Raw genomic sequence first — 25,751 nt, forward strand, 5'->3', positions numbered from 1 at the left:
ACCATGTGAGTCTTTGTACTTCTGGGTTAACTCACTCATTATGATAATTTCTTTTTAAACAAATGGTTTTCTTCTTGCCCCTAGTCTAGGTGGAATGAGAGAATAATGGACATGGTTTGCTAAAATCTTTAAAGTGTGGTACATAAGAGATGAACTGGGCTAATCAAATTCCCTTTTAAAGTTTTGGAACTTAGTACCACAACGAAGTGAAACAGCTAGTAAGGAGACAAAGCAGGTGAAGGAGTAAGGTGAGAGGTTTTAAGAGGTACATACGGAATTCTGTGGTGAGGCGAAAGCAGATACTGTGCTAGACAAAAGAAAGAGCCAATGGCAAGAAAAAGATATTGGGCAAGGCAAGGTAACAACACAAAGTATTTCTCTGTCTTTTAATGCCTCTGATCTATGTGTCTATAAACTTTGCCCTTTCTTTTGGTGTTGACTGGTGTTTCCAGATTTTCCGGGGACTAATATCAAATTGAAAATGTATGTTTTTAAGGGAAACCTAACTGACCTCTACTCTTTCAAGCTAGAGAAGCTAATAACTCAGGATGCATTGGGCCTTAGACTTTATATTCCAAGAGCAGTGTGGGCAAACTAGAGTTTCCTTTAGTGAAGGTGAGAGAGGGATTTTATTTGCTGAGCCCCTAAACTTAGATAAGATATAATCCTGGGCATATTGGAAGTGGCAGAGTTTGGTTCAAAAGAATCTTCGACTAGTTGTCTGACATAGAATAGAATATTTAAGCTATTAGTCAATTTCCTCATGGAGGCAGGCAACCACTTAGTAGGGATGATAATGTCACCTTTCAAATGAAAAGTGTTTTACAGAGTATGAGGCACATTATATTATACTAGTTTGTTCTTTTTAACATGATTATGGTAGGCAATTTTGAGGGTGTGCTAGGGATGGAAGCCAGAGCCTAAGTATTTGTTTCTAGGGCTGGAAGGTATTTTATATTTATTTTTACAAAGGAGAAAGCTAAGGCTCTAAGAGGTCTTATTATCCATCTCATGCATAGGTTACTACGCACTCATTTTTACCCTTTACTGACCAAGCATGAAATGAATATTTTTCAAGTATAAATTTGGAAAGCTCTAGTTAATCAGGCCAGTAAGGCTTCTAAGTATTTTTCATTTCATTTTTCAGATGCTGCATATATTTCCAAATGGATTAAAAAGGCTCTCTCCTCATTATCACATGAAAACTTATGTTTGTCTCTACATCTTAGGAAACTGAGACCAATTAATACATTCCTTGCACAGATACAGAAGGTCCGTGGGTGCAGTTTGTACAAACATGCCTAGATGTACATTTCAAATAGGAATAGTTTTCTCTCTCAATTTGCTTGAACCTATTTCCACCCTCTTTCCAGATTTCCTGTTATTTGTCTTCCTAGAGGAAGGGACTATGTTTGCTTGACAGAACAGCTAGTTAACCATATTGCCCTACTGTTTCCTTAGCTATGAGAATCCCACAGATGGCTCAAAAGGAAAATGAGGGAGATACCTCTGTTTGAAAACCCTAAAAATTCCATTATTCTTTAAAATTTTTAATTTCATACTTTTACTTTAGGTATATTGGTGTTTTGTTTTATATGTATGTCCTGTCTCATGTGCATGCCTGGTGCCCAAGGTGGGGCCAAAGATGATGTCAAATCTCATGAGACTAGAGCTAGGTGGTTGTGAACAACCATGTAGATTCTGAGAGTTGAATTTAGCTCTACTGGAAGAGCTGACAGTTCTCTTAACTGCAGAACTATCTCTCCAACTCCTGAGGAGTTCAGTTATTCCTTGCTTCTCTTACTTTATACATTTTCTCCCTTCAATTACAATAAAACTAAAGAGAACAAGAGGTAAGGGGATAGATAAACCAATGGGGAGGAAATAAAGAGTAGAATTTATCAAAATATATTATACACCTATATTAAATTCTCAATAAAACGAATGGCACACAAACCTTATCATTAGTACTATTCTAAATCTGTTGTCTTCACCATAGGTGCTGTGTAATACCACTGTATTTTATATTGGAAGGTAGCAGTAAATGGTGGCTTATAAACCTTTTAAATCAAGTATTGAGAAATGATATAGTTTTCTGGATTTGGGCCACAGCACTTTGTGTGTTGGTGGTGATACTTGCTGATGCCCTCTAATTTAATATGCTACTAAGGAGAAAACCTCATAATGTGAGTGAGTTTATTAGTCACTCCCTTTCTGTTATGATTCCCAGAGGATATTAGGATAGAAGTTCATGCCAGACATTGTTTATTGACTGATATAATATGAACATTGTTTACATAAAATTGTCTTTCAAAAATGATTAAGACATAAAGAAGTCAACAGGAACTGCTGGTATATGACAACAGAATGCTATGCCTTCCTAGTTTATGTTTTCCTATGCTAATAGAAAATACCATTTGGGTATGTGGTAGTGAGGATTGACTTGGAAGTCTGCTGAATGCCAGGCAAGTGCTCTGTTACTGAGCTATACTGCCATCTCTAAAATCTGTAATATTTAAACGAAAGAATAATGAGAAATGGCGACCTATTTACCCATTAATCCTACATAGGGTTGAAGTTTTCATACTCAAAGTACCTAGAACTGTAGAGGAGTAGAACTTCACTCACACACACACACAAAAAAAAAAAAAACAAAAAACAAAAAAACAAAAAAACAAAAAAACAAAAAAAACCTCAAGCAGTGAATTTAGAAACTTTAATATGTGACACGACAGGAAACAGTGTCTTAATCCCTTTCAAAAAGTCATGCTACTAGAATACAATTTTCAAGTTACATATGTACTTTCCCTCTATAAGTCAAATCCTTTCTAAACTATTAGAAGTCACCTTCCTTTTCAAATGACTTTAAAATAAATAACATGGCTATGACCACTATTCCTCCAGCTGTTGTTGTTGTTGTTTTTTGTAACCTTGTAATTTCTTGATTTTCATGTCAAGGCTACAGTGACTGCTCAGAACAGAAGATTGTTTCATTTCATTTTTGGTGTGTGTCTGAAAATGAGGTATTTATACATCTGAGATTTCATCTTTACCCATGCTTCTGCTTTGGTCCATGTCTGTGAGTGGGTCTGAATCATTTGTCCCAGTGTGCCTGTGAAGGGATCTGCCCTTTTACCCATACACCTGCTTGTGTATAGCGGTGCTTCTTTGTGCTTCTCTGCAGATAACTATGGTGAATGAGTTCCTGCAATCAGTGGAGTCATCCTCGGTCAATATTCAAGTTTAGTGGGGTTAATGATAGCTTAAGTACCTGGTCTCCAGTGGTATGTTGCTATTCAAGACCCAGCTGTTATGCAGATGAACTGAATCCTGTGTGCTGGTTGGAGGAGCAGGAGCAGCTGGGCTGGGCTGGCTGCGGGTAGTCATAGATCTTCTTTGAAGTGAGTCCACTGTAGGAGGTGGCTTCCTAGCACAGGTGCAGGCATGCGGAGGAGGTGGCGGTGGTGGGAGGGGCCTGAAGGTGAACTGGTTGTGTGGGCTGCTTTGCATGTCTAAAATGGAGAGAAGAAAAACAGCAAATAAGACTTATTCTTCTACTTTGGAAACACAGCATGGCAGACTTACTAGGCTTTCAGATAATATAACCTGTGGGGTGGGGGAAAAGTTTGAAGTTCAGTGTACTTGTAAAAATGTCACTAAAATTACAAAAGCACATTCAGCAAGCTTATGAAATGTGAAACATTCGCAGTTGCATTTACATGTAAATTCCTCAGGAACATACCAGCTACAAGTAATGAGGCCGCCTCACAGAATTTGTCACAGTTTCTTCTACTGAACAAATAAATCATCAAGGAGATATAAGGTTACAGAACAGAAGGGAACTCATTTCCATTAGTTACAACAAAATCTTAGAAAATACTAGTGAAAGGCACAAATTCCTTGTGAGGAAAATCATTCGGCACTTCAAATAAAAATATAAGGTTACCTTCTGACTTAACTCAGGAAAGGATGCTAGCCTGCCTACACAGGAGTAATCCACACTTCAGAAAAATAGCTCACCAGTGTGTAACTCATCTGTGTGGAACTAATCTCTTCACTAGCCTAACACCTCTGAGTGCGCCTTATAAAAGGCAGGCTAAGAGGACTTTCTTCTGGTTACTATATGCATTTCCATGGCCCTGCAGAGAAAAGTCTGCACGCCTTGCCTTTTGCCACACCATTTTGGGAGCTCTACTAGTTAGCAGCAGCTTAAGCAGCAGAGGGGAAAGTTTTTATTCTGGCTTGTCTGTAGGGGGCCAGATCAGACAGCAGCCTTCAGACTCTGATGCTGCTATTGTTTGGTATTTTCCCATTGTTGTCCAGGCAGGCACATATCAAGACAGTTAGTTAGAATCTGGCCCAGGAGAAATACCCCAATTAAAGCCCCTTGAAAAGAAATCATTATTGTAGTAGATAGCCACCCCTCTTGCAAAGGAGAAACATAATAGATGTCAAGTTATTGCTTGTAACACCAGCACGTTCTGGATAAACTTTGTAGATGGCAAGGCTTTGTCCTACCTCCCCAATGACAGAGTTGAAAAGCAGAAAAATGCCAGAGGCTTTCGATTCCTATCCTAACACTGGGCTCAGCTGGTGTGTTCTGAGGCCTACTTTGCGGTGACTGCTCAGAAAAAAAAAAAAAAATCACTTCTTTCAATCCTTCCACTTCAGACATGATTTTTAAAGACACTGGTTTGGCTTTCATTTTAAAAACAAAACAAAGCATTACTATCCCAGGAGCAAGAGTATGACAAATTCTTGGCTGGATTTTCTAGTACAGGTGTTTTCCCTCTTAAATAAAGTCAATGTATGAATATCTAAATTGTACAAATGACAGGGTAAAGAATGGTGATTAATTTATTAACAGATTCTGCTGGATATTTGGTTTTACTTATATATTCTAAACAATCCATAAAATCCCCAAATTACCCCAGTACTCTATGTTCAGCCCTAAACCCATAAGCCCTAAAATGCATCACTAGTATTTGATATTTCATTAATATTTTTAACTTTTGTATTTATACTCATAATCACAGACAGAAACATGCTTTGCATGGTTCGGACCCAAGGAAGCATAAAGTGCCGGGGCACAAAGAACCTGAGAGGGTCTTTCATTTTCCAGGGAGGAAATCTTGGGAAGTTTGTCTAGGAACCAAAACAAATTAGTAGTTTAACCATGTGTAGGCAGAACTCACATATGATTCTCTGGCTAGTATCCTGGTACAGGTACTATAATACAGTATCTTTTCTTTCTTATCATTCACAAATGCAGAATCTTGTACATTTTGTAAATGTTTCATTTATGTTCATGTGTCTGCTTCCTTCTTAAACAACTATAACTCTCAAAACACAAAATGCAAGTTAGTGTGTGGCATAACGCTATAAAGGAGCACAGAATTTGGAGGAAAGGCAAACTTGGCTGGGAGTTCAGTTTCTTTTATGCTGAAACTTGAACCCTTTGCTTATACTATGGAGATTATATTTAACGTAATATCCCTTTTGTCTAATTTAGCTGCTATAAAATGGGGGCAAAGATAATATGCTGATGACTGATTGTTGACTATACCAGAAAATGTTAAGAACTGGGAAGGACACAAAGATTCTGTAGTTTTCCTTCGGAAGAGGAACCCAGGCCCAGAGAGGTGAAATGACTTGTTCAGTCCCCCAATGCTTTTGTTTATTTTCCTTTAGATATGATAAAATATTCAGACAAAAGCAACATAAAGGAGAAATGTTCCACCAGAGAACATCTACAGCTGATAAACACCTTGTGCAAAGTGCCTGGATACAGATTAATTTAAAAAATCAGCAGCCCTCCTGTATACAAAGAACATTGGACTGAGAAAGAAATTAAGGAAGCTATGCCCTTCATAATAGCCATAAATAATATAAAATATCTTGGTGTAACTTTAACCAAGCAACTGAAAGACTTGTATGAAAAAAAAAAGCTTCAAGTCTATGAAGAAGAAATTGAAGAAATCAGAAGACGGAAAGATCTCCCATGCTTGTGGATGAGGATGGTAAAAATGGCCATCTTACCAAAAGCAATCTACAGATTCAATGCAATCCTTATCAAAATACCTACCTAAATTTTTATAGACCTTGAAAGATCAAGTCTTCATGTGGAAAAACAAAACAAAACAAAACCCAGAATAGCTAAAACAATCCTGTACAATAAAAGATCTTCTAGAGGAATCTCCATCTTGGATCTCAAGCTGTACTATAGAGAAACAGTAATAAAAACAGCATGGTACTGGCATAGAAATTGGCTGGTTGACCAGTGGAATCAAATTGAAGACCCAGAAATAAACCCACACACCTATGGACACTTGATTTTTGACAAAGAATCCAAAACCATACAATAGTAAAAAACATCTTCAACAATTGGTGCTGGTCTAACTGGATATCTACATGTAGAAAAATGCACATAGACCCTAATTTATCACACTACCCAAAACTAAAGTTCAAGTGGATTAAAGACATCAACATAAAACCAGAAACAGTCTGTTAGACGAAAAAGTAGCAAAGAGCCAAGAGCTCATTGGCACAGGAGACAACTCCTGAATAGAACCCCAACAGCTCAGGCTCTAAGATCAACATTTAATAAATGGGACTCATGAAACCAAAAAGCTTCTGTAAGGCAAAGGACACTGTCAACAGAACGAAACAACAACCTACAGACTGGGAAAAGACCTTCACCAACGCTGCAGCTGACAAAGGGCTAATATCCAAAATATATTTTCACTTAAAGTTTGTGGTGGCTTGCATAGGAATGTCCCCCATAGACTCATGTGTTTGGATGCTTGGCCCATAAGGAGTGGCATTATTAGGAGGTGTTGCCTTGGTGGAAGAAGTATGCCACTATGGGTGCAGGCTTTGATGTCTCCTATGCTCAAGCTATGCCCAGTGTGGCACACAGTTTCCTTTTGCTGACTGTGGATCAAGATGTAGAGCTATCAGCTCCTTCTCCAGCTCCATGTCTGCCTGTGTACCATCATGCTTCTTGCCATGATGATAGCGGGCTAAATCTCTGAAACTATAAGCCAGCCCCAATTTAATGTTTTCCTATATAAGAGTTGTGTTTGTCATGGGGTCTTTTCACAACAATGAAATCTTAACTAAGACACATTTAAAAGGACAATTTCCCATGGTGGGGAGGTCAAGGGAGCAGGAGCTTGAGGCAATTGATCACATCACATCCACAATGGGAAAACAGAGGGGGCAGAATGCAAACTATTGCTCAGCTTGATTCCTCCATGTTATATAGTTCCAGATTCCCTGGCTAAGGAATTAAGATAGTGTTTTCCACATCAAATCACCATGTGATCAAGACTATTCCCCATAGGCATGCTCAAAGGCTCATCTTCAGTGTGAGGCTAGAGTCTATGAAGTTGACAATTAATACTAACCATCACTTTAAACTGTTATGAGTTTGCCAGTGTGATGATTCTTTATTCAGTACTCTATTACACTGTTTTGGAAAATGAAAGTGATTCTTTTCTCTAATTTTAACATGTACTGTTCTTAATATAAATTTATCCTGGGAGGAAAGGAGGGAGGAAGGCATGGCCTGAATGTAAAGTGAAAAATAAATAAATAAATAAGGTAACATCTGTTTGGCCTTTGCAGTTGCTATACCTTGACATTCATTTGACAGAGCATGTATTTTGTCTTTTCTATCAGAATAGAATATGTGTTTCTTAGTGAAGTGTCATTTTCTACTTCTTTTATATGTCATAAAGCATTGAGTACAGTACTGGTATAAAGGAAAGGTCCTCAAAGATTTACTGATAGGAATGATTTTGATTTATTTATGGGCCCCAAAGAATTTCTTTTAGTGTTTTCCTTGGTTATCATCTTGATGAATATCTCCTGAATGTCTGGTCAATTATTCATAGACAGGTATGTTTCTTCATGAAACTCTTTTCTTAGGACCCTAGGGAAGAACAATATTATCTGAAAGGAGGCATTTTAAACAATGTTCCCACAATGTGTCAAGAGTGATACTGATGTAGTACATATTTGCCATCCAAAAGCACATGTAAGAAAGTATTTAATGAACTAAAGAAAAAGAAGCCATTGTTCATAATCAGAGGAAGGTTTAATTTAGAGTTCATATTTAGAACACATCCAAACAAATATGATATCCACTATCTTATGCTGTAAATATTAATTTTAAGGAAGTAATTGAAAAGAAAGTTCGTATTCAGTAGTATTGTTCAGAAGAAAGAATCACTCAAGATCATTGAGTTTTATTTTTTACTGAACTTCCTTTAAATCTTATAAGTCACATATTATCTCATACATTTATAATTTTAGGACTGTATAATGCTTGTGAGAAATTATAAGTTTTCAGAATAGAAGAACTGGACACTGACACTGGATAAGACCTGACAGGATTCATTCCTCTCAGCATGCTGGACACTGACATCCTGTATCCTTAATGTTCCAGCACTAAGTGCTTCAATTGCTGTTCCTCATCAGAATAGGACAGCTTCGAAGGGTTTCCAATCCCAATTGGTCCAGCATTTCAGACTCTCCTATACAGGACTCTAAGTAAGCCTGGAATTTCTCAACTTTTAGAAACTGGACCACAAATGCTATTCTTACCTTGTTTAACCATTTTCCCCAAATTTATTTGGGCCCCTACAAAGGTATTATTCATCCCAAATCAGCCAGAAGAACCTTAAGAGAATGATACCTCATTTCCCTTAAGGGGGGTTGGGTAGGTTTTTAGGTCTAGATAGATGTTTTAAGTTGATAATGAGGACATATCGTAGATATTGATTTACTTTCCGAATTTTAGAATCACCAAAATAGAAAAGGTGTTTTCTTCAAGGTTGCCAAATACAAATAGCTAAAACACTATGAATGTAACATTTATATAATTCCTGATTGTTTCATGGTTCTTCTGCTGTAGGCAGCTTATTTTATATATGTGTAATAATGTGAATGTATATGTAAAAAAATCAAGGCTGAAAAAAAAGAATAGCAGTGACACTATAGTTAACTTAAAAGTACAATCATGAATTTATAATACTCTGTTACAGCTAGAATTGCTCTGTATAATCACTTAAATTATATATGTAATATTGATACATATACATGCATATAATTACATATGCATATTTAAGTGCATATACCTACATGCATATATTAACTAACTTTACTATGTATATTTACTTCCACGTTTCATATGCAGAAGCCTTCCTAATGTTAATATTTTTAAAAAATGTTTTCACAGTATTGAAATGTTGTACTTAGTAGCCTACATGTGGATCTTAACCCTTATGAAATCCAAATGATATCAGATTCATTTTCTTCTACTTTTTAACCTCAGGAAAAAGATGAGGAATGCACTTGTTCCCTTCAAATGAAGCAATTTAATCCTTGGGCTCCATGAAATGGGATTTCATAACATTAAACAGTAATGGAAAATGCATTTGCATTCAGTGTCAGGAGTTCTACAGTACTAATTCCATGAGGTTTGGAATCACATGCATCCATTTCCAGATGTTTCTGGCACCCATAGAATATAGCACCCAGGAGAAATAAGCAAAAAGGGGGTAGGAGGTCGGGAGAGGAGCAGGGCTTATGCAAATATCAATGTCCAGACATACTTCTAAAGCTTTGAGAAAGTAAATAAAGTTTTCAGATGACAAGGTCCAATTCACATAATATAATTGTAAATGAACCAGTTTCAGGTCTGAGGTCATGAAATAACTTGGTCATCTCTCAGTTGGAGAATTCCTCCAAACTGTAGGTCTGAGATATTTTAGGTGTGTCAGAGTTGTTGGTAGGAGTATATGTTTTCAAAACAGCACTTCCTTTTTCTCTAAAAGGTAGAAAGTAGTATGCATCCTCCCCCACCTATTTCACAGATGATGTTTAAAATGGATCATCATTTGATAAACTTTCAGCAAAAATTACAGTATTTCTGATAGGATGTCTTACATTTATATTTCTTTTTTAATTGTTTATTTATTTTTATTATATTTTTAATATATATTTATATTATTGAACATAAATAAAATAAACTACATACAACAGGAAGAACCACAAAACAATCAGGAATTACATAAATGTTACATTCATAGTGTTTTGGCTATTTGTATTTGGTAATCTTGAAGAAAACATCTTTCCTATCTTCGTGAGTCTAAAATTCTGAATGTAAATCAATGTTTATCATATATCATCTCTTTCACCTTGAAACATCTATCTAGACCTAAAAACATCTTAACCCCTAAACAACTAAGCTTCATTGTAAAACTAAGCTTTCTGATCTTCAATCCCATCAGAGGCTTACGAAGGAATAAACTTGATTACCTGAAAAAACAAGTGCAGGTTAGCAGCTTCCCAAAATGAAAAAATGACAGAAACAGTTTGCTACCTGAATAGTCACCCAAAACTCTCTATAACGTTGGAGCATCATCTTCAGCCTTCTGGCCCAATATATCTGACAGATGTATTTGTGAGATGGGAACTATTGAGGATTTGCTTACTCTGTCTTGGCAGAGTTTGGCCATCGAATCTGTCTGCATCCAAGCCTGCCCTTTTTTCAGGCAGAACTCTGTCTGTGGTAGAAAGGAGAATACTTTGCCCAGTGGCTGGTCTGTTTTTCAATAATATATACAGTGAGTTCTCCTTTCATTTCTAAAATTTATTACACTATGAAAAGCACACATGAAAATTCTTGAAAAATTATGTTGCAGCATGTGATGGCTAATGTCAATTATCAGCTTGACAAGATCTAAAATCATGGAAAAGATAAGCCAGTGGACAATCTGTGAAGTTTTCTATATTAAGTTAACTATGGAGGGAAGAGCCACCCCAATGGTAGGTGGCACCATTTCCTAGCCTTGGAGCCTGATCTGCAGGAAAAGTGGAAAGGAATGAGATAAATTATGTACTATTCTATAATTTTTGCTTGGAGGAGGCAATGTGCCCAACCACCTTCTACTTGTAATGTTATGCCTTTTTGTTTGTTTGTTTGTTTGTTTGTTTGTTACCTTAGACTGTATCTCCTGGACCTGTATAACAACAATCCCTTCCTAATTTGTTTCTGTCTAGTATTTTGACATGGTAAGGGAAGAACTAATACAGAGTACAGCAACCACTAAACTATCAATGCAATATTTAAGGAAAAGGACTTAGTAAGAGTGGCAGTAGAGTTTTATACACATCAATAATTAACAAATACATGAAGGCAAAGTCAATCTGTTTATAAAAATGGGTGTTGGAAGGATGCAAACAGTGAGTTACTAACCAAATCCTGAGTAGGACAGTAGTTCTAATGGCACATTGCATAGAGAAGTCTCCTAGCACGCATGGTGAGTTGTTTCATTATGCCCATTCCATAAATTTGCATGTGGCATTCAACAGTATGCATTTTTTCTTTTATTTAGTGCTTGTTTCTAACAAGTGGGAAACACAAATTTTGTCTTACATTTAAACTGTTCTGACGCCTCCCAATAGCAAGGGAACAAATTAATATTTTCAATAAAAGTACTGTAGCAGAATCAACTGATTAACTCTAATTGTCTTTAGATCTGAAAAATATTAGCAATATGTCAACTACGTCATTCCTCTTGGAAAATTTAACCAAATAGATACTTAGTAATATTTTAAAAATAATTTTTATATACCAAACAGATCACTTTTTACTTTAGTGATACTATGAAAATGAGGTGTCAACTTTCATTTTCCCCCAAAGATACCATGCCATTATTGTTACAAAGGGAACACATATATTCTTATCATTTTGAACAAATATAATAAAGAGTCAGAAGCTGCATCTATACGTCCTGGGTTAAGTCTGTATTTCAATGGGTACTTTTACATTATTTTATCACAATGCTGAAGTTAAAAAAAAAAAACGTGAAAACTGTTGGTTTTCTCTCCAATTTCTTTGTTGGTAAAACATGGTCAAAGTGGTGTAGTTTGAGCATATTTATGATCCTCTATTTATTTTATTTTTTCTTATCTTATTAATAATTTCTTCACTTTACATTACAGTTGTAGCCTCCTCCCTCATTGCCTTCCAGTCCCACCCTCCTTCTGTCATCCCCCCTTTACCCCTTCCATGGTCCTCAGAAATTGAGAGTCTTCAATCCTTAACATCTGCTTTCAGCCTATCAAGTCTCATCTGGCCTGCCGGCACCCTCCTCCTCTGTGGACTGCAAGATCTCCTCGCCAAGGGGAAGTGATCAATGAGTGGGCACTAGAGTCCATGTCAGAAATAGTCCCTACTTCCTAGGTCTTCATACATTGGACTGGGGAAGTATTAGTGACTTTCATCAAGGGATATTGGCCTACCACCCAACACATGGTATTATGCAAAACATAGTGTATGCATAAAATTGCCTTGGTAAAATCAGAAAACTATGAAACTTTGAAACAGGTGGATAGATCTCAAATATTTGGAATAAGGGATTATTGAAATGGGTTAGTATTTAACTGCTTTGCTGAGTTCTTTTGAAACAATATTAATGAATTCCTAAAAAGATCTTCATAATGTGCTCATGCCATGAGCATCACACCAAGGGCTATTGCCATATCTACTTTTGTCAGGTCTCTAAAGGCTAACTAGAAGGCTGTGCTTCTTGATGTTGCTTTCTGAGCCATTTTCTTAGGCTAGAGAGGAAATGAAAGAAAACGCACTTCAAGGAAGAGGAGAGGATTAGTATTAATATTAATCATCACTACTAATTCAAAACACATCTGTCTACTTTATAACATTAAATTGTTTACTTGTCATAATGAGTTGTTATAACCTGTGAGAAGGTAGCTAATAAATTCAAGTGTTAGGGACAATATCTATTAACTTCATAATGCTTAGTGATCAACAAGTTAATCTTAAGTATATCTGCCTGTGGACACTTGTAGTTTCAAGTGTACAATTTACTATTAGAGGATCAAAGGTTAAAAAGTAAAAAAAAAAAAAGATTTTTGCAAAAAAAGAGAGTAAACAAGTATAGTTTATCCCTTCTCTTGATGAAGCAACACTTCTTTAATAGTAATGCAACTATAATTGTGTTTCTGGTACCCACAGTGTCAAGAACAGATGTCAGATGCCCTGGAAGTGGAGCTACGGACATTTATGAGGTACTATGTGTGTGATGGGAACTAAACCTAGGTACTTTGCAAGAGCATCAAGTGATTTTAATTGTTGAGCTATCTCTCCAGCCCCTCATTGTACCTCTAATATGTTTGTTAATAAAATTAGATTCATATGTTAAGCAACCTATGGTTTGAGAAGAAAAATGAAATGTATTAAAGCATTAACCTAAGAGATGCCAAAGTGAATGAGAAAAAGCCCAAGAGGCTTTAACTTAACAAGTACAAAGATGTATACACACACACACAAAAAAATAAATAATGGTTTAGAGAGAGGAAAGTGAAGGGAGAAATGTAATTATATTATAATCTCAAAAAGTGCTAATATTTATAAATGTATATGGGCTTGTGTATGAGGTAGGTGCATACAACAACATAAAGAGGCAGGTGGGAAGAAACAGAATAACTCACAATTAAGGCAGACGACTGGAGGAGAAGTGCCACACAAGCTCTGGGGGTCAGCTACCAATAAATTACAACATTTTACATTTTACAGGAGTTCAATTTGGCTGTAAATATTCTGATAACTCTTTGACACCATTCAGTGCCTTTGAGATGATAAAGCATACCTCGTTGAAGACTTTGTATAATCCTATCATTAAGACACCAAGTAAGCTAGTACTCATTGTTCATTTTTGTTAGTTGTGTGTTGGTCTTTTTCATAACCATTAGAAGTAAAGGTCAGTGTTGAAGTACCTCCCATCATTTGAAATGATTAGGCTCTCTTGTGCTTACCTTCAAAGAAGATCAAACTCCAGAAAATTAGTTTCTTTGACTCACCCAGTTCTTTTCCTATCTGATGGGCCTTACAAGGAAAACAATCAAGGAAAATTCGGCGAAGTGGCATGCCTCCAGTCCAATTTTCCCTGTCGTTGCTATGATGCGTACTGGATTGCATTACACCATGAAATTACCCAATCTTGGGCATAATTGGCAATATTTTGCCTGTAAGTGGCTTATTTGCTAAGTCAATCAACTCTTCATCAGATTAATATCAGTCAACTAGGACTTTATGAGCAAGAGAAAGGAGAGAGTTCTAGTAAATGATGTTTTGTTTAAATTACTGAAGTAGTAAAATTATTTTTATTTTCATGGTTGTGAAAATATAGAATACATCTTTGTATTTTCAGACTAATTTGACAATTTTAAAGATTAGTTGTTTTGTGTATGTGTGTGTGTGTGTGTGTGTGTGTGTGTGTGTGTACATGGAGCTGGGAAGAGAGTTTTAAATCCTTGAAGCTGGAGTGGTTGAAAGGTGTCTGATGTGGACTTTAGGAGCAACAAGTCCTAATGAAGAATTTCTCCATTCCCTCAAATTGGCAATCCTATATTTTTACTGTTCTTTTGTTTTTAATTATACCATTTCTTCCCTTCTTCCAAACCTTACTATTCTTGCTCTCTTTCAAATTCATGCCCTTCCTTTCTTTTCACTGTTGATTCTTGCATACAAATATATTACTAAATAAAATCTAAACAGTATACATAATGTTACTTGTAAGTATGTTTTCAGGACTGACCAATGGCTATTGGATAACTAATTGGTTTGATTCTTCCTAGAGAAGACTATTCATCACTCTTAGCATTCCATAGTTCCTGTAGTTCTTTGTGTATGGTTGAAACCTCTTGGGATCTTCCTATCTATTTCAGCATGTCTATTGGAGCCAAAGCATTTGTTACTTTAGGAAATCATTAATGGCAAAGAATTGTGGTGCACTTATAATTTGGAATTTCAAATCTCACTATATATTAATATATGATACTAACAACTAAAATAAGGGGTCAGTCATGTAGTAGGAACAGAAACTCTACCATCCAGTATATACAAGAAAACATAAGACAGATAATTGCCTTGTTTTATCATATGCTGACATTGATTATTTGACTTCTTCTTTTAGCTCATAAAGTAGACCATAAAGAAAATATAAAAAAGTAATTATCTCTTGATGTTTCATATTTACACTGAAACTAAAGTTACATGTAGGTATATAAGTAATTTATTGAAGATCATTATTTATTGAAAAGCAACTAATGGAAAGTCCTGAATTGTCAGTGAATCATTTAACACATTAATAACAGATATTCTAGACCTCTATAGTTTTCCTTTTCTGAGCTTCATCTATATTGCACCATTACAAATGGTCATCTTATATTTGCTCAAATGCAATGCATAAAAATTATTGCAATTTTATTTCTGGAAATGGAATTTAGAACACAGAAATACAAATCAAGAACTTTGGTTTCACTTTGTTTAACCCTGGAAATACTAGAAAGGGAATATAAATTCAGGGCGCAGCTGTTCCTGTGGCTCCATCATACCTCCTCTGTACTTCATGTCAGAAGTTTTCAGAAAAACCATTTAAGCTATCATATGTTAATTAATGAGAACATTATATATTAATAGTAACAGAGAGAAAAATGACGACATCAGCTATAATAACAAAAACATGAGTCTCTGGAATATAAATAAAACAGAGAGCAGGGAAGGCTACAGAAGATTTTACCCTTATCCAAACTCTTCAAAAGCTGAAGAAAACCATCTGGTTATAAATCCTACTCCCAACCATCAGTTCCTGTATATTTGATGAGAAAAGTATTCCCATGTTCTGTTGTTCCACCTTAAACACAATTTTAGAGACAAAGAGAACTAGTTGACTGGAGTAAGTGTAGTTTAGTGGAAGAATCCTGGCATGGCATTATTTGGGGGCACAGTCAAATAGGCTCTCATGGTAACAGCAATATACATGAGATGTGAAAGGGTTCTTTTCATTGTAACACACACACACACACACACACACACACACACACCACAACCACCACCACCATCACTACCCACCACCATACCACCACTACCCAATGAGTAAAATTATTTGTACTATGGTTCTTGATATCAATATTGTGTGATTTCTTGTTTTTCAGAAGGATGCATGAGAATAAATTGAAAGAGTACCCCTAATACTGTCACTCTCACTGAGTAACATTAAAATGTATCTTTTTCTTTTTTTTATTAATTTATTCATATTGTATCTCAATGGTTATCCCATCCCTTGTATCCTCCCATTCTTCCCTCCCTCCCATTTTCCCCTTACTCCCCTCCCCTATGACTGTGACTGAGGCGGACTTCCTCCCCCTGTATATGCTGATAGGGTATCATAGCAGGCTACCAAAATGTATCTTCTTGAATGATAAAAGGTTGGCTAGACGAGTGGATGGACATATGTATAGTACTGAACTTATAAAGCATTTTAAGAGCTGATTTCCTTATTCATAAAATATTAAGTGATAAATATTTATTTCTGTTTCTTCTAAGAAAAATGGAAATAATTGTGAAAAGAAGTCCTGGTATTTTCATGGTAGTATGGTACACAATACATATTATTAAAATGTGCTAGGGCTAAAATTGAGAAATGTGATTCTGATAGTAGTATATTACTGGCTGCAACTAGTCTTCCGGAATGACATAGTTGTATGATTGAGGGAGTCTTTTAAAGAAGTATGAGCCAGAAAGTAACACTTCTATAAAAAGGATTAAGCCTTGATTGCCCATTGTGAGCTCAAGAAATCCATATACAATGATTTGGATTTGAATCACATTTATGTTTCTCATGTCTAGCTTGTATTTATATTCCATAGAATTATTATTTTATTTTCAAAAGTAATTAACTTTAAATGTTTAATCCACCATTTTGTCAAAATCAGCAATTGCTGTTGTAGAATGCTTTAGGATGCCCTATAGCTTATGTGCCTGCATTATTCACTTTTTTGTAGCTGTTTTTCCATTGTGTGGACATGCGTTTTATGTCAAAATTAGTTTTTAACCTGAAATGTCCTTTGATTAATTCTTTTATTATTAATTACAAATTTAAATTTTTCCTTTCAACATTTTTAGTGAGATATAAATACAGTTCTTCTCTGAAATTTCATCTATAGGATCTCTGAAGCTCAATTATTAACCCTACTTTGTAAACACTGCTTGTGGTAAGCTATGCCTTTTAATTTGTTTTATTTTTCCTTCAATATATGATTCGTACCTTTAATAACATTACTGTTCATCTTCACAGATGTCCTTTAAATTAACTGAATCTTTATGTGTCTCCATAGAGATAGAATTTTCTAGATGAACATCACTCAGAATAGAAAAATGTTAACTGATAAATTCTTTCATAGTTATAGCTTTCCACGTGTAGCTTCAAACTGTATATAAATTGCTTTGAGAATTCACTAACTGAAAGACAGCTAATGAAGTAATTAGAAAACAGCTCAGTTAGGAAATATACTGATATGGATGTTTCTCTTAGGGGATCAAGTGAAAATGCTCATCAAAAAAAGCAAATTAGTGGAATATACTAATATACTATTCAATGTGGTTTGAACACTGGCGATCTTGGACAGCTTCCACCATTAAGATTAATGTAATGCATAGATTCCTTTAAAAATCAGAAAAACAATAGCTCGTCTCAAGGGAAAAAAGATCAGATTATATAAACAGAAGAATAAGTGAGAATGTGTTTTGAAGACATTACAAATATATGTTATACTGGTAGAAATACTAGTTATAATCATAGAAATTAGGAAAATATCTCATAAGTAGGGATTAGTAAAAGTTTCATTCAAGTAAATCTCTTGAACAAGTTAATTTTCAGTTAATCTAATTTAAATATAACTTCAGAAAGTATTCAAAGAAACCATTTGTACTTATGATGTATGAGATGCTAAAAGGAACATAACATTAGGCACATTGCTTATGTGACCCAGTTTCTAAGAGTTCATGTAGGGTATTAACTCAGTGGCTGAGTGCACACAAGCTCCTTCCTGAAGGTCTAAACCTGCATAGACCACAAAGTGATTTAAATTCATGGATGGGCCTGATGTCAATCTGGATTTGACTCAGCTTTGCTTTTACTTTGGTTTATTCCTGAGTGTCAAACAAAACAAAACAAACAAACAAAACCCCCAAAACACTATAAAGAATATAAATCAAATCAGGATTCAACTGTGCACATGGATCCATTTTACCTCCCTTGTACTACATAAAGTCAAGCTCTCACTTACACATTGATATGTTTTTCCATCAGCATAAAATAACATAAAACTATAGCATTGATGTTGTGTGCACTCTCAGCCCTGGTGGTATTTAGAAACTGCAATATAAAACATAATTCTGTTTTTCAGGAAGTCATGTCATTCAAGTTTATTGTTTAGCTCCTTGATCTCCAAATTCTAACTATAGCAGTATTAGGGGAACTTGTCAGGAAATACAACACAGAGCCCAACTATGTCTCACTTATTTTTAAATAAAGATTTTTATTTGATCATAGTCTCAGAGTAGTTATCAAATATAACCTATAGGTCAATACTTATAGATATATGGAGTACAAAGTCAAATGTTATATTCCTGAACTAATGACTATCTTTAAAAGTAGGATTAAGAAAATTATGATAGGCAGATTTGGGCCCAGGGGTCCCGCTCAAACTATGGCACCAGCCAAGGACAATACAGGCCATAAACTTCAAACCCCTACCAAGATCTAGCCAATGGACAGGACATTCTTTACAGTTGAGTGGAGAGTGGGATATGACTTTCACATGTACTCTGGTGCCTCATATTTGACCACGTCCCCTGAATGGGAAGACCTGGTGGCACTCAGAGGAAGGATAGCAGGCTACCAAGAAGAGACTTGATGCCCTATGAGCATATACAGGGGGAGGAAGTCCCCCTCAGTCACAGTCATAGGGGAGGGGAGTAAGGGGAAAATGGGATGGAGGGAGGAATGAGAGGAAACAAGGGATGGGATAACTGTTGAGATGTAGTATGAATAAATTAATAAAATAAAAATTAAAAAATAGTAGGATTGAAACCTTAATAGCAATTGGGCACTGTGGCACAGGTTGGCAGGTGGATCTCTGTGAGTTTGAGGCCAGCCTGGAATACAAAGTCCAGGACAGTCAAGTCTACACAGAGAAACCCTATCTTGAAGTCCCCTCTGAAAAAAACTTAATAACATGCTATTATTGCTTATGACCATTAATGTAAATTATGGAAAAAAAAAAACAGGAATTGACCTAATCAGTTATGGAGTACTTCCACACTGATGCAGAATGGAAAAAATTAGCATATTGCTTTAAGTTTTTAAAAGTAGATCAGCTATACCATAAATTTTCGATTACCACTTTACTTATTTAGATAAGACTGTAATATCCAGAGGAAATGGAAAATTACAATGAAATAATGATTTCCAGCTGCATCTAAACAGTTGCACATATATACCTCCCAAAATTGTGATGGCATGCACAAGACCTGAGATAGTGGAAGCCAGACAAATCCCAGTGTAGAGTTGGGAGATAGTCATGGGACTGATAGTCCATTCATAGAAGAGGAACTATTGGTAGTTGATAGCTGCCTGGAGATGGGAGTTGGAACACACTCTAGTAAACGGCTATATACCCAAGAGTAAATGCACACTCAGGGTGGAAGTAGGAAGACTTTGGCGAGGAGGGGGTAGATACGATCAAATACTATGTATGAAATCTGCAAAGAATTAATGAAAATATGTACTAAAAGATACCATCTTTGTATAACTTTAAGGTAGTGGGTACTTTGTGATATTTTCAAGTGATGATAAAGTCATAAGCATTAGAATCAGATCAATGAGGCTTTTCATAATAGCTGTGCCATTTACTATGAGGTTATCAAAGACCAAATCTTTTGAAGCCTCTGTTTTCTTTTCTGTGCAATTGAGAGAGTATTAGCATCTATTAAAACTTGTGATCAAATGTAGGCATGTGCAGAGCTCTTGGTATGATGTGTAAAGAGTACTATTACTAAATGAATGATGAATTACTGAACATCATTAAATCCACAAAATCCAGGTACCATCTGAAAGCAAATGAAAAGACATCTACTTGGTTTAAAGATACCTTGTATCAATTTCTCCATTATTTTAAAAATTATTTCAAGAATTTTACTTTCTACCTTTCTTCTAAAAGTTTTACAAATATATGATTGAAGCTATGAGTAAATATAAGAATTGTCCATATCTATAATATTTGCCTCCTCTAAGCACTCTGAACTCCCTCTATTCATTAGCAGCTTCTCCTTCTTCTTCTTTTTCTTCTTCTTCCTCTTCTTCTCATTGTAATAATAACAATTTTATTATTATTATTATTATCAGGTCTTTTCACTTAAGATAACAAGTCATGCTTCATGTTTCTCATTTGAGGATGTATAATCTTGCATATCTCTCCATCCTTAATAATTTAAGGGTATTCACATGTGTAGAAAGTACCTATTTCAACAACACCTCAGAACTTAGCTATTATGGCAAAGATGTAAAGAGAGGATATTTCCGTGCATGCAGCATTAGTTCTTTGTGTTTAGGAGTCACCTTTCATCTGCAATCCTCAAAGACCTTCCCAAATGTTATGTGATGCTTTATTCTCTGGCCAAGCTTCTAGTGAAACTGCCTTTCAAAGAATATTCTCAAAGTATCACAGACTCCCATGAGGGTAGGAGTTTGGGTGTCTGGTCAAAGTGTCAGAATGTTCAGAAACATCTAAAAATGGTATACGTGAAATATCACGTAACAAACTATAACTTTGACTTAGAAGTATAATAACCAATAGGTAGAGTTTTCATAGTAGACATACAAACAGAGACTTTATCATATTGAAATAAAGATAAGTAGTCACATTATATTCTAATAATATCTGAGCAATTTGTCATAATGTACCCAAATATAATTTTAACATGTGACATAATGATGATAATTTACATTACATGTAAAAAGCACAGGCATCAGCCAAACTGGTATTTCAAATGCTAAGCATACTACCTATTACATGAGGCAAATGTAGTTATTGCCAGTTAGTTATATTGTTGATATTATAATTGTTAAAATTATGCACTTGGATCTGGAATCCAGTTTTGTTTTTTAAAAAAAAGTCAATGAAATCTGAAAACAGAAAACTGGACATAATGCTGAGATCAAAAAGTCATGAATATCCCAGTCCCAACAGATATCTCTTTATCACAGCTCCCATGTTAAAGAACTACAGGTAACTAATGACTGCTGAGAAAAGAAGAATCAACTTTCCTTATTGGTTATACATTGAAGACCAGTCATCCCTGAAACTATGTATACACTATTTTAGCTAGGGTTTCTATTGAAGAGATACCATGTCTACAGCAATTCTTATAAAGGAAAACAATTGGGGTTGGCTTACAGGTTCAGAAGTTTAGTTCATTATTGTCATACTGGAAAGCATGATAGCATGCAGGCTGACATCGTGCTGGAGAATTAGCTGAGAGTTCTACATTCAGATCCACAGGCAGCAGGAAGAGAAAGTGACACTGGGCCTGGTTTGAGTACATGAGACCTCAAGGCCCACCAGGAGTGACACACTTCTTCCAACAAGGACACACCCATAAAACAAGGCCACATTTCCTAATAGTATGTAATAGGCCTCCCTATGACCCTATGGGGGCAAATTTCTTTCAAACTACCTCCACATATAAATAGCTAAAATGGACTCAGCAGGCTATATTTACTCATCTGTGGATACATACATATGCACGCGCACACAGAGAGACATGAATGTAGCAATAATTATAAAAGAAAGTGGCCATCAGCTTGAGAGTGGGGTCCATGAAAGGGCTTTCAGGGGGCATACCTGGCAGGGATGGTTGGAAGAAAGCAAGGGGTAAAGTATTGCAACTGCATTTTAATTAAAGCATAGTAAAAATAATTTTAAAAGAAGACTGATATATATTCACATTTGTTTTTGCTGTTTCTGCTATGACTGCTTTTTCTACTGTATGTTAAAATATGTACTTGAAAAACAAACAAATAAACAAAACCTCGAAAAACCGAAGAAAAGAAAGAAATTTTATTTGCATACTCATATGTATGTTTACCATATGCCACGGTGGGAGTATATTGGAGTATATCCTCTGGCAGTCAGTTCTGTCATTTTATCACACGTATCCTGGGGATCAATGTCAAGTTATCAGGCTTGGTGGTAGGCTGCCCTATCTACTGAGCCATATAACTGGCCTTCTTCATGACTTTTGGCTGCTGACCCCTCACAGTTTTGTTATCATGGCATCTGTGGCTATGTCAGGAAACTAAATCATTTGAGATCTGTGTAAAAGTATTATTTTTTTATAGTCAAGATGAAAACAAATGACACAAAAATCTTAAATTCTACCAGAGCCTAGAAAAACACAACATTATTCTGTACACATTTTACATGGAGAAATTACCAGCTTCAATTCCAACATCTTCATAATATTGTTATTTTTATTGTTCTTTGATTCTCATATACTTTCTTTTTCATATAAATATTATTCTATAGAATTAGACTATTGCTAAAACATAAATTAATAATAATGAGAGAATTTTAAACCTTCTGGGGCATATGAATAATTCTCACCTATTTGAAGACAACATTTTACAATTATGGATTGTGTATAACTTGAGATTTAAAAATAGGAGGCTCAGAGAAGGGAAGAAGCAGCTACTTCAAGGCCTTGAGTACATTGGCATTGAACTAACTCTATTTTCTGGCACTCAGCCACCTCTCTTGGGCTTCTAAGAAAACCACATTAATTCTGCTTATACTGCACTTGCCATTCATCTTTACTTGTAACCAATGGAGATAAAATGTTGCTTCTGATTTCAACATGTAGTAACTTATACTGAAATCTATTAATAGGTTACTTTATTTGTAATACAGTTTAATTTTCCCAAGCACAGATAATTAAATTTTTTCTTTCCGATTTTCTGTAGCAAATATTCTAACCTCACTAGTACCTATATAATATATGTGACTCATAGCAACTTATTTGGGATATAATTTTTATCCTAAGTTGATTCAGAAAGCACTAAAAAAAGATAATGGCTTGAGAAGACAAATGAGCAATTTATGTCTCTGATTTCTATTTCTGCATATAGTTCTGTGATCATCTGTTTATTAATGCAATATTATATGGAGCAATACATTCTTATTTTAAATGGCAATTGTCATTCATGATGTCCATCGCTTCCTTTATGGGGAATGCCAAGTTAGTTTCAAATAAATTTTATCAAAATAAAACAAATCTATTTAAGCTATGAATTATATGCAGGGATTTTTCTTCCCCAAATGCACTTTAGAATTACAACAATAGATAATTTTGAGGAGAGACTAGGGATTTAGTAACTATACAAATAGTAACAATGCATATGTTACACAGTAAAATAGCTGTAAGGGTTGGTTATATTAAACACACCAATAGTGTAATGCTCCACAGATTTTCTAACATCTAATGCCTAACAATCTTGTGCATAAAGAGCAAGAGATGTATGTAGTTCAGTTGATTCAGTGTTTGCTTGGGATTTGGTACTCAGCACTGTATTAATTGTGCTTAATGATGCTTGCCTATAGCCCCAGCACTCACATTTTAGAGGTAGCAACATCAAAACTTCAAGATCAGTCTTGACTGCATAGTGAGTTCAAGACCAGCATGGGCTACTTGAGAGTCAGTTTAAAATAAATATATGCATAAAATCTGTGTCAAGTGATGAGTATATTATACAACATTATAAGAACCATTAAACAAGGTAAATAAGATATCGTGTATCTGTTAAATACATATAATTTTGTGTTTTTTAATCATACAACCACAAATGAAAGAATTATACTGATATTTATACTTATAGAAACATTCATATTATTTCATAAAATAAGGAAAACAAATTAAAGATGTATAGACATTTCTATTTCTATACAATGACATAAAAGGTATTATCTGGTTCATTAGTCAGCTTTTGTTTATATGCTTAGATGTACCTTGTTCATTAAAATTAAAATTGAATTCTTCAAAGTGTTAATTGTTATTTCATATTTTTACATTTGCTATGCATACATACCTATATTCTTCAAAACACAACATGAAGATGCAATCAATGTAAACAATATTTCTATTTATGAAAAAAATTAAATATATAACAAGCAATATATCCTACAGCCCTGAAAAGTACAACAAATTTTGTTGTTTATATAGAAGTCTAATGAGTAGAAATATATGAACAATGAAAATTTTCTGGTGACTTTAAAATTTTTGTTCATTTCATATATCAAAGGAAAACACTGAGCACATTGAAAATTCCTTTGAAATGGGATAAATATTTGCAAAGTATGTGTTTAATGAGAAATTTTCATCCATAATATATATGGAATGCCTACAGATGGTCTTAGTCACTGTTGTGTTGCTGTGAAGAGACACCATAATCAAGGAAGTTTATATAAGAATACATTTCATTGGAGCCTTGCCTACAGCATGCATGAGCATCATGGTGGGAAACACAGGCATGACACTGGAGAAGTACCTAAGAGCTTACATGTAGGTTGGTAAATTGGAGCTATATGGGGAGGGGGAGGGAGGGGGAGGGAGGAAGAGGGAGGGAAAGAGGAAGCAAGGAGAGAGAGAGGGGGAGTGAGAGACAGAGACAGAGTCAGACAGACAGACAGACAGACAGACAGAAAGACAGACATTGAGCCTGGGATGGGCTTTTTTAAAAAGTTAATTTATTCTTGTTACATCTCAATGGTTATCCCATCCCTTGTATCCTCCCATTCTTCCCTCCCTCCCATTTTCCTCTTACTCCCCTTCCCTATGACTGTGCCTTAGGGGGACTTCCTCCCCCTGTACATGCTCATAGGGTATCAAGTCTCTTCCCAGTAGCCTGCTATCCTTCCTCTGAGTGCCACCAGGTCTCCCCCTCCAGGGGACATGTTCAAATATGAGGCACCAGAGTACATGTGAAAGTCATATCCCACTCTCCACTCAACTGTGGAGAATGTCCTCTCCATTGGCTAGATCTCGGTAGGGGTTTGAAATTTACGGCCTGTAGGGGCATGTCCCATGAAAGTCTTCACTTCCCAGGAAACTGGGACAGAGGGGAGGACATCCTATTGGGACTCTAGATGAGAGAAGCATGGGAGAATAGCAAAGTAGAAGGATTCAGAGGGTCCTAGAAACCTACAAGAAGAACATTATGATAGGCAGATTTGGGCCCATGGGTCCTGCTCAAACTAAGGCACCAGCCAAGGACAATACAGGTGGTAAACTTCAAACCCCTTCCTAGATCTAGCCAATGGAGGGGATGGGCTTTTGAAACCTCAAGGAACGTCCTTAGTGATACACGTCCTCCAACAAGGCCATATCTCTTAATTCTTCCTAAAACAGTTCCAGACCTAGGGGCCAAGTATTCAAATATATGAGCTTTTAGGGGCCATTCTCATTCAAACCACCACACAAATCAATAGTAAAACATGGATAACCTAATCAAGAAATAGATAAAATATGCTGAAAAGGCATTTTTCCAATGGACATAAAGATGCCCAAAAGATATGTAAAAGTTTACTCAATGTAGCTCTTTAGAAAAAAGCAAACAAAACCCACAGTGAGCTGTCACTTTACCCCATCAAGATGTAACTTATATGTATTCAGAAAATAACAAACATTGGGGGGAAATATGAAAAAAAAAAGAACGCTTTTGTACTGTTAGAATGTAAATTTGTATAGGTCCTATGGAAAGATATTTAGATTTCCAAACAATAAAAAATTACAGTTGCTACATGATCTGCAATCTCAC

At 35.6% G+C, this 25,751-nt stretch overlaps 1 protein-coding gene across 3 annotated transcripts in view; it reads right to left on the reverse strand.

The window, feature by feature from the left end:
- The window catches only part of Tenm1 (teneurin transmembrane protein 1), an 873,613-nt gene that overhangs the window by 355,972 nt on the left and 491,890 nt on the right, over positions 1-25,751 (reverse strand). For all 3 annotated transcript variants that reach the window (XM_051141408.1, XM_051141407.1, XM_051141405.1), the window contains one exon: positions 3,272-3,512. In XM_051141408.1, the coding sequence (XP_050997365.1) occupies positions 3,272-3,512 (241 nt within the window). The remainder of the gene's footprint in view (positions 1-3,271; positions 3,513-25,751) is intronic.

Source organism: Acomys russatus, chromosome X (assembly GCF_903995435.1).
Source record: "Acomys russatus chromosome X, mAcoRus1.1, whole genome shotgun sequence".
Taxonomy (NCBI): Eukaryota; Metazoa; Chordata; class Mammalia; order Rodentia; family Muridae; genus Acomys; species Acomys russatus.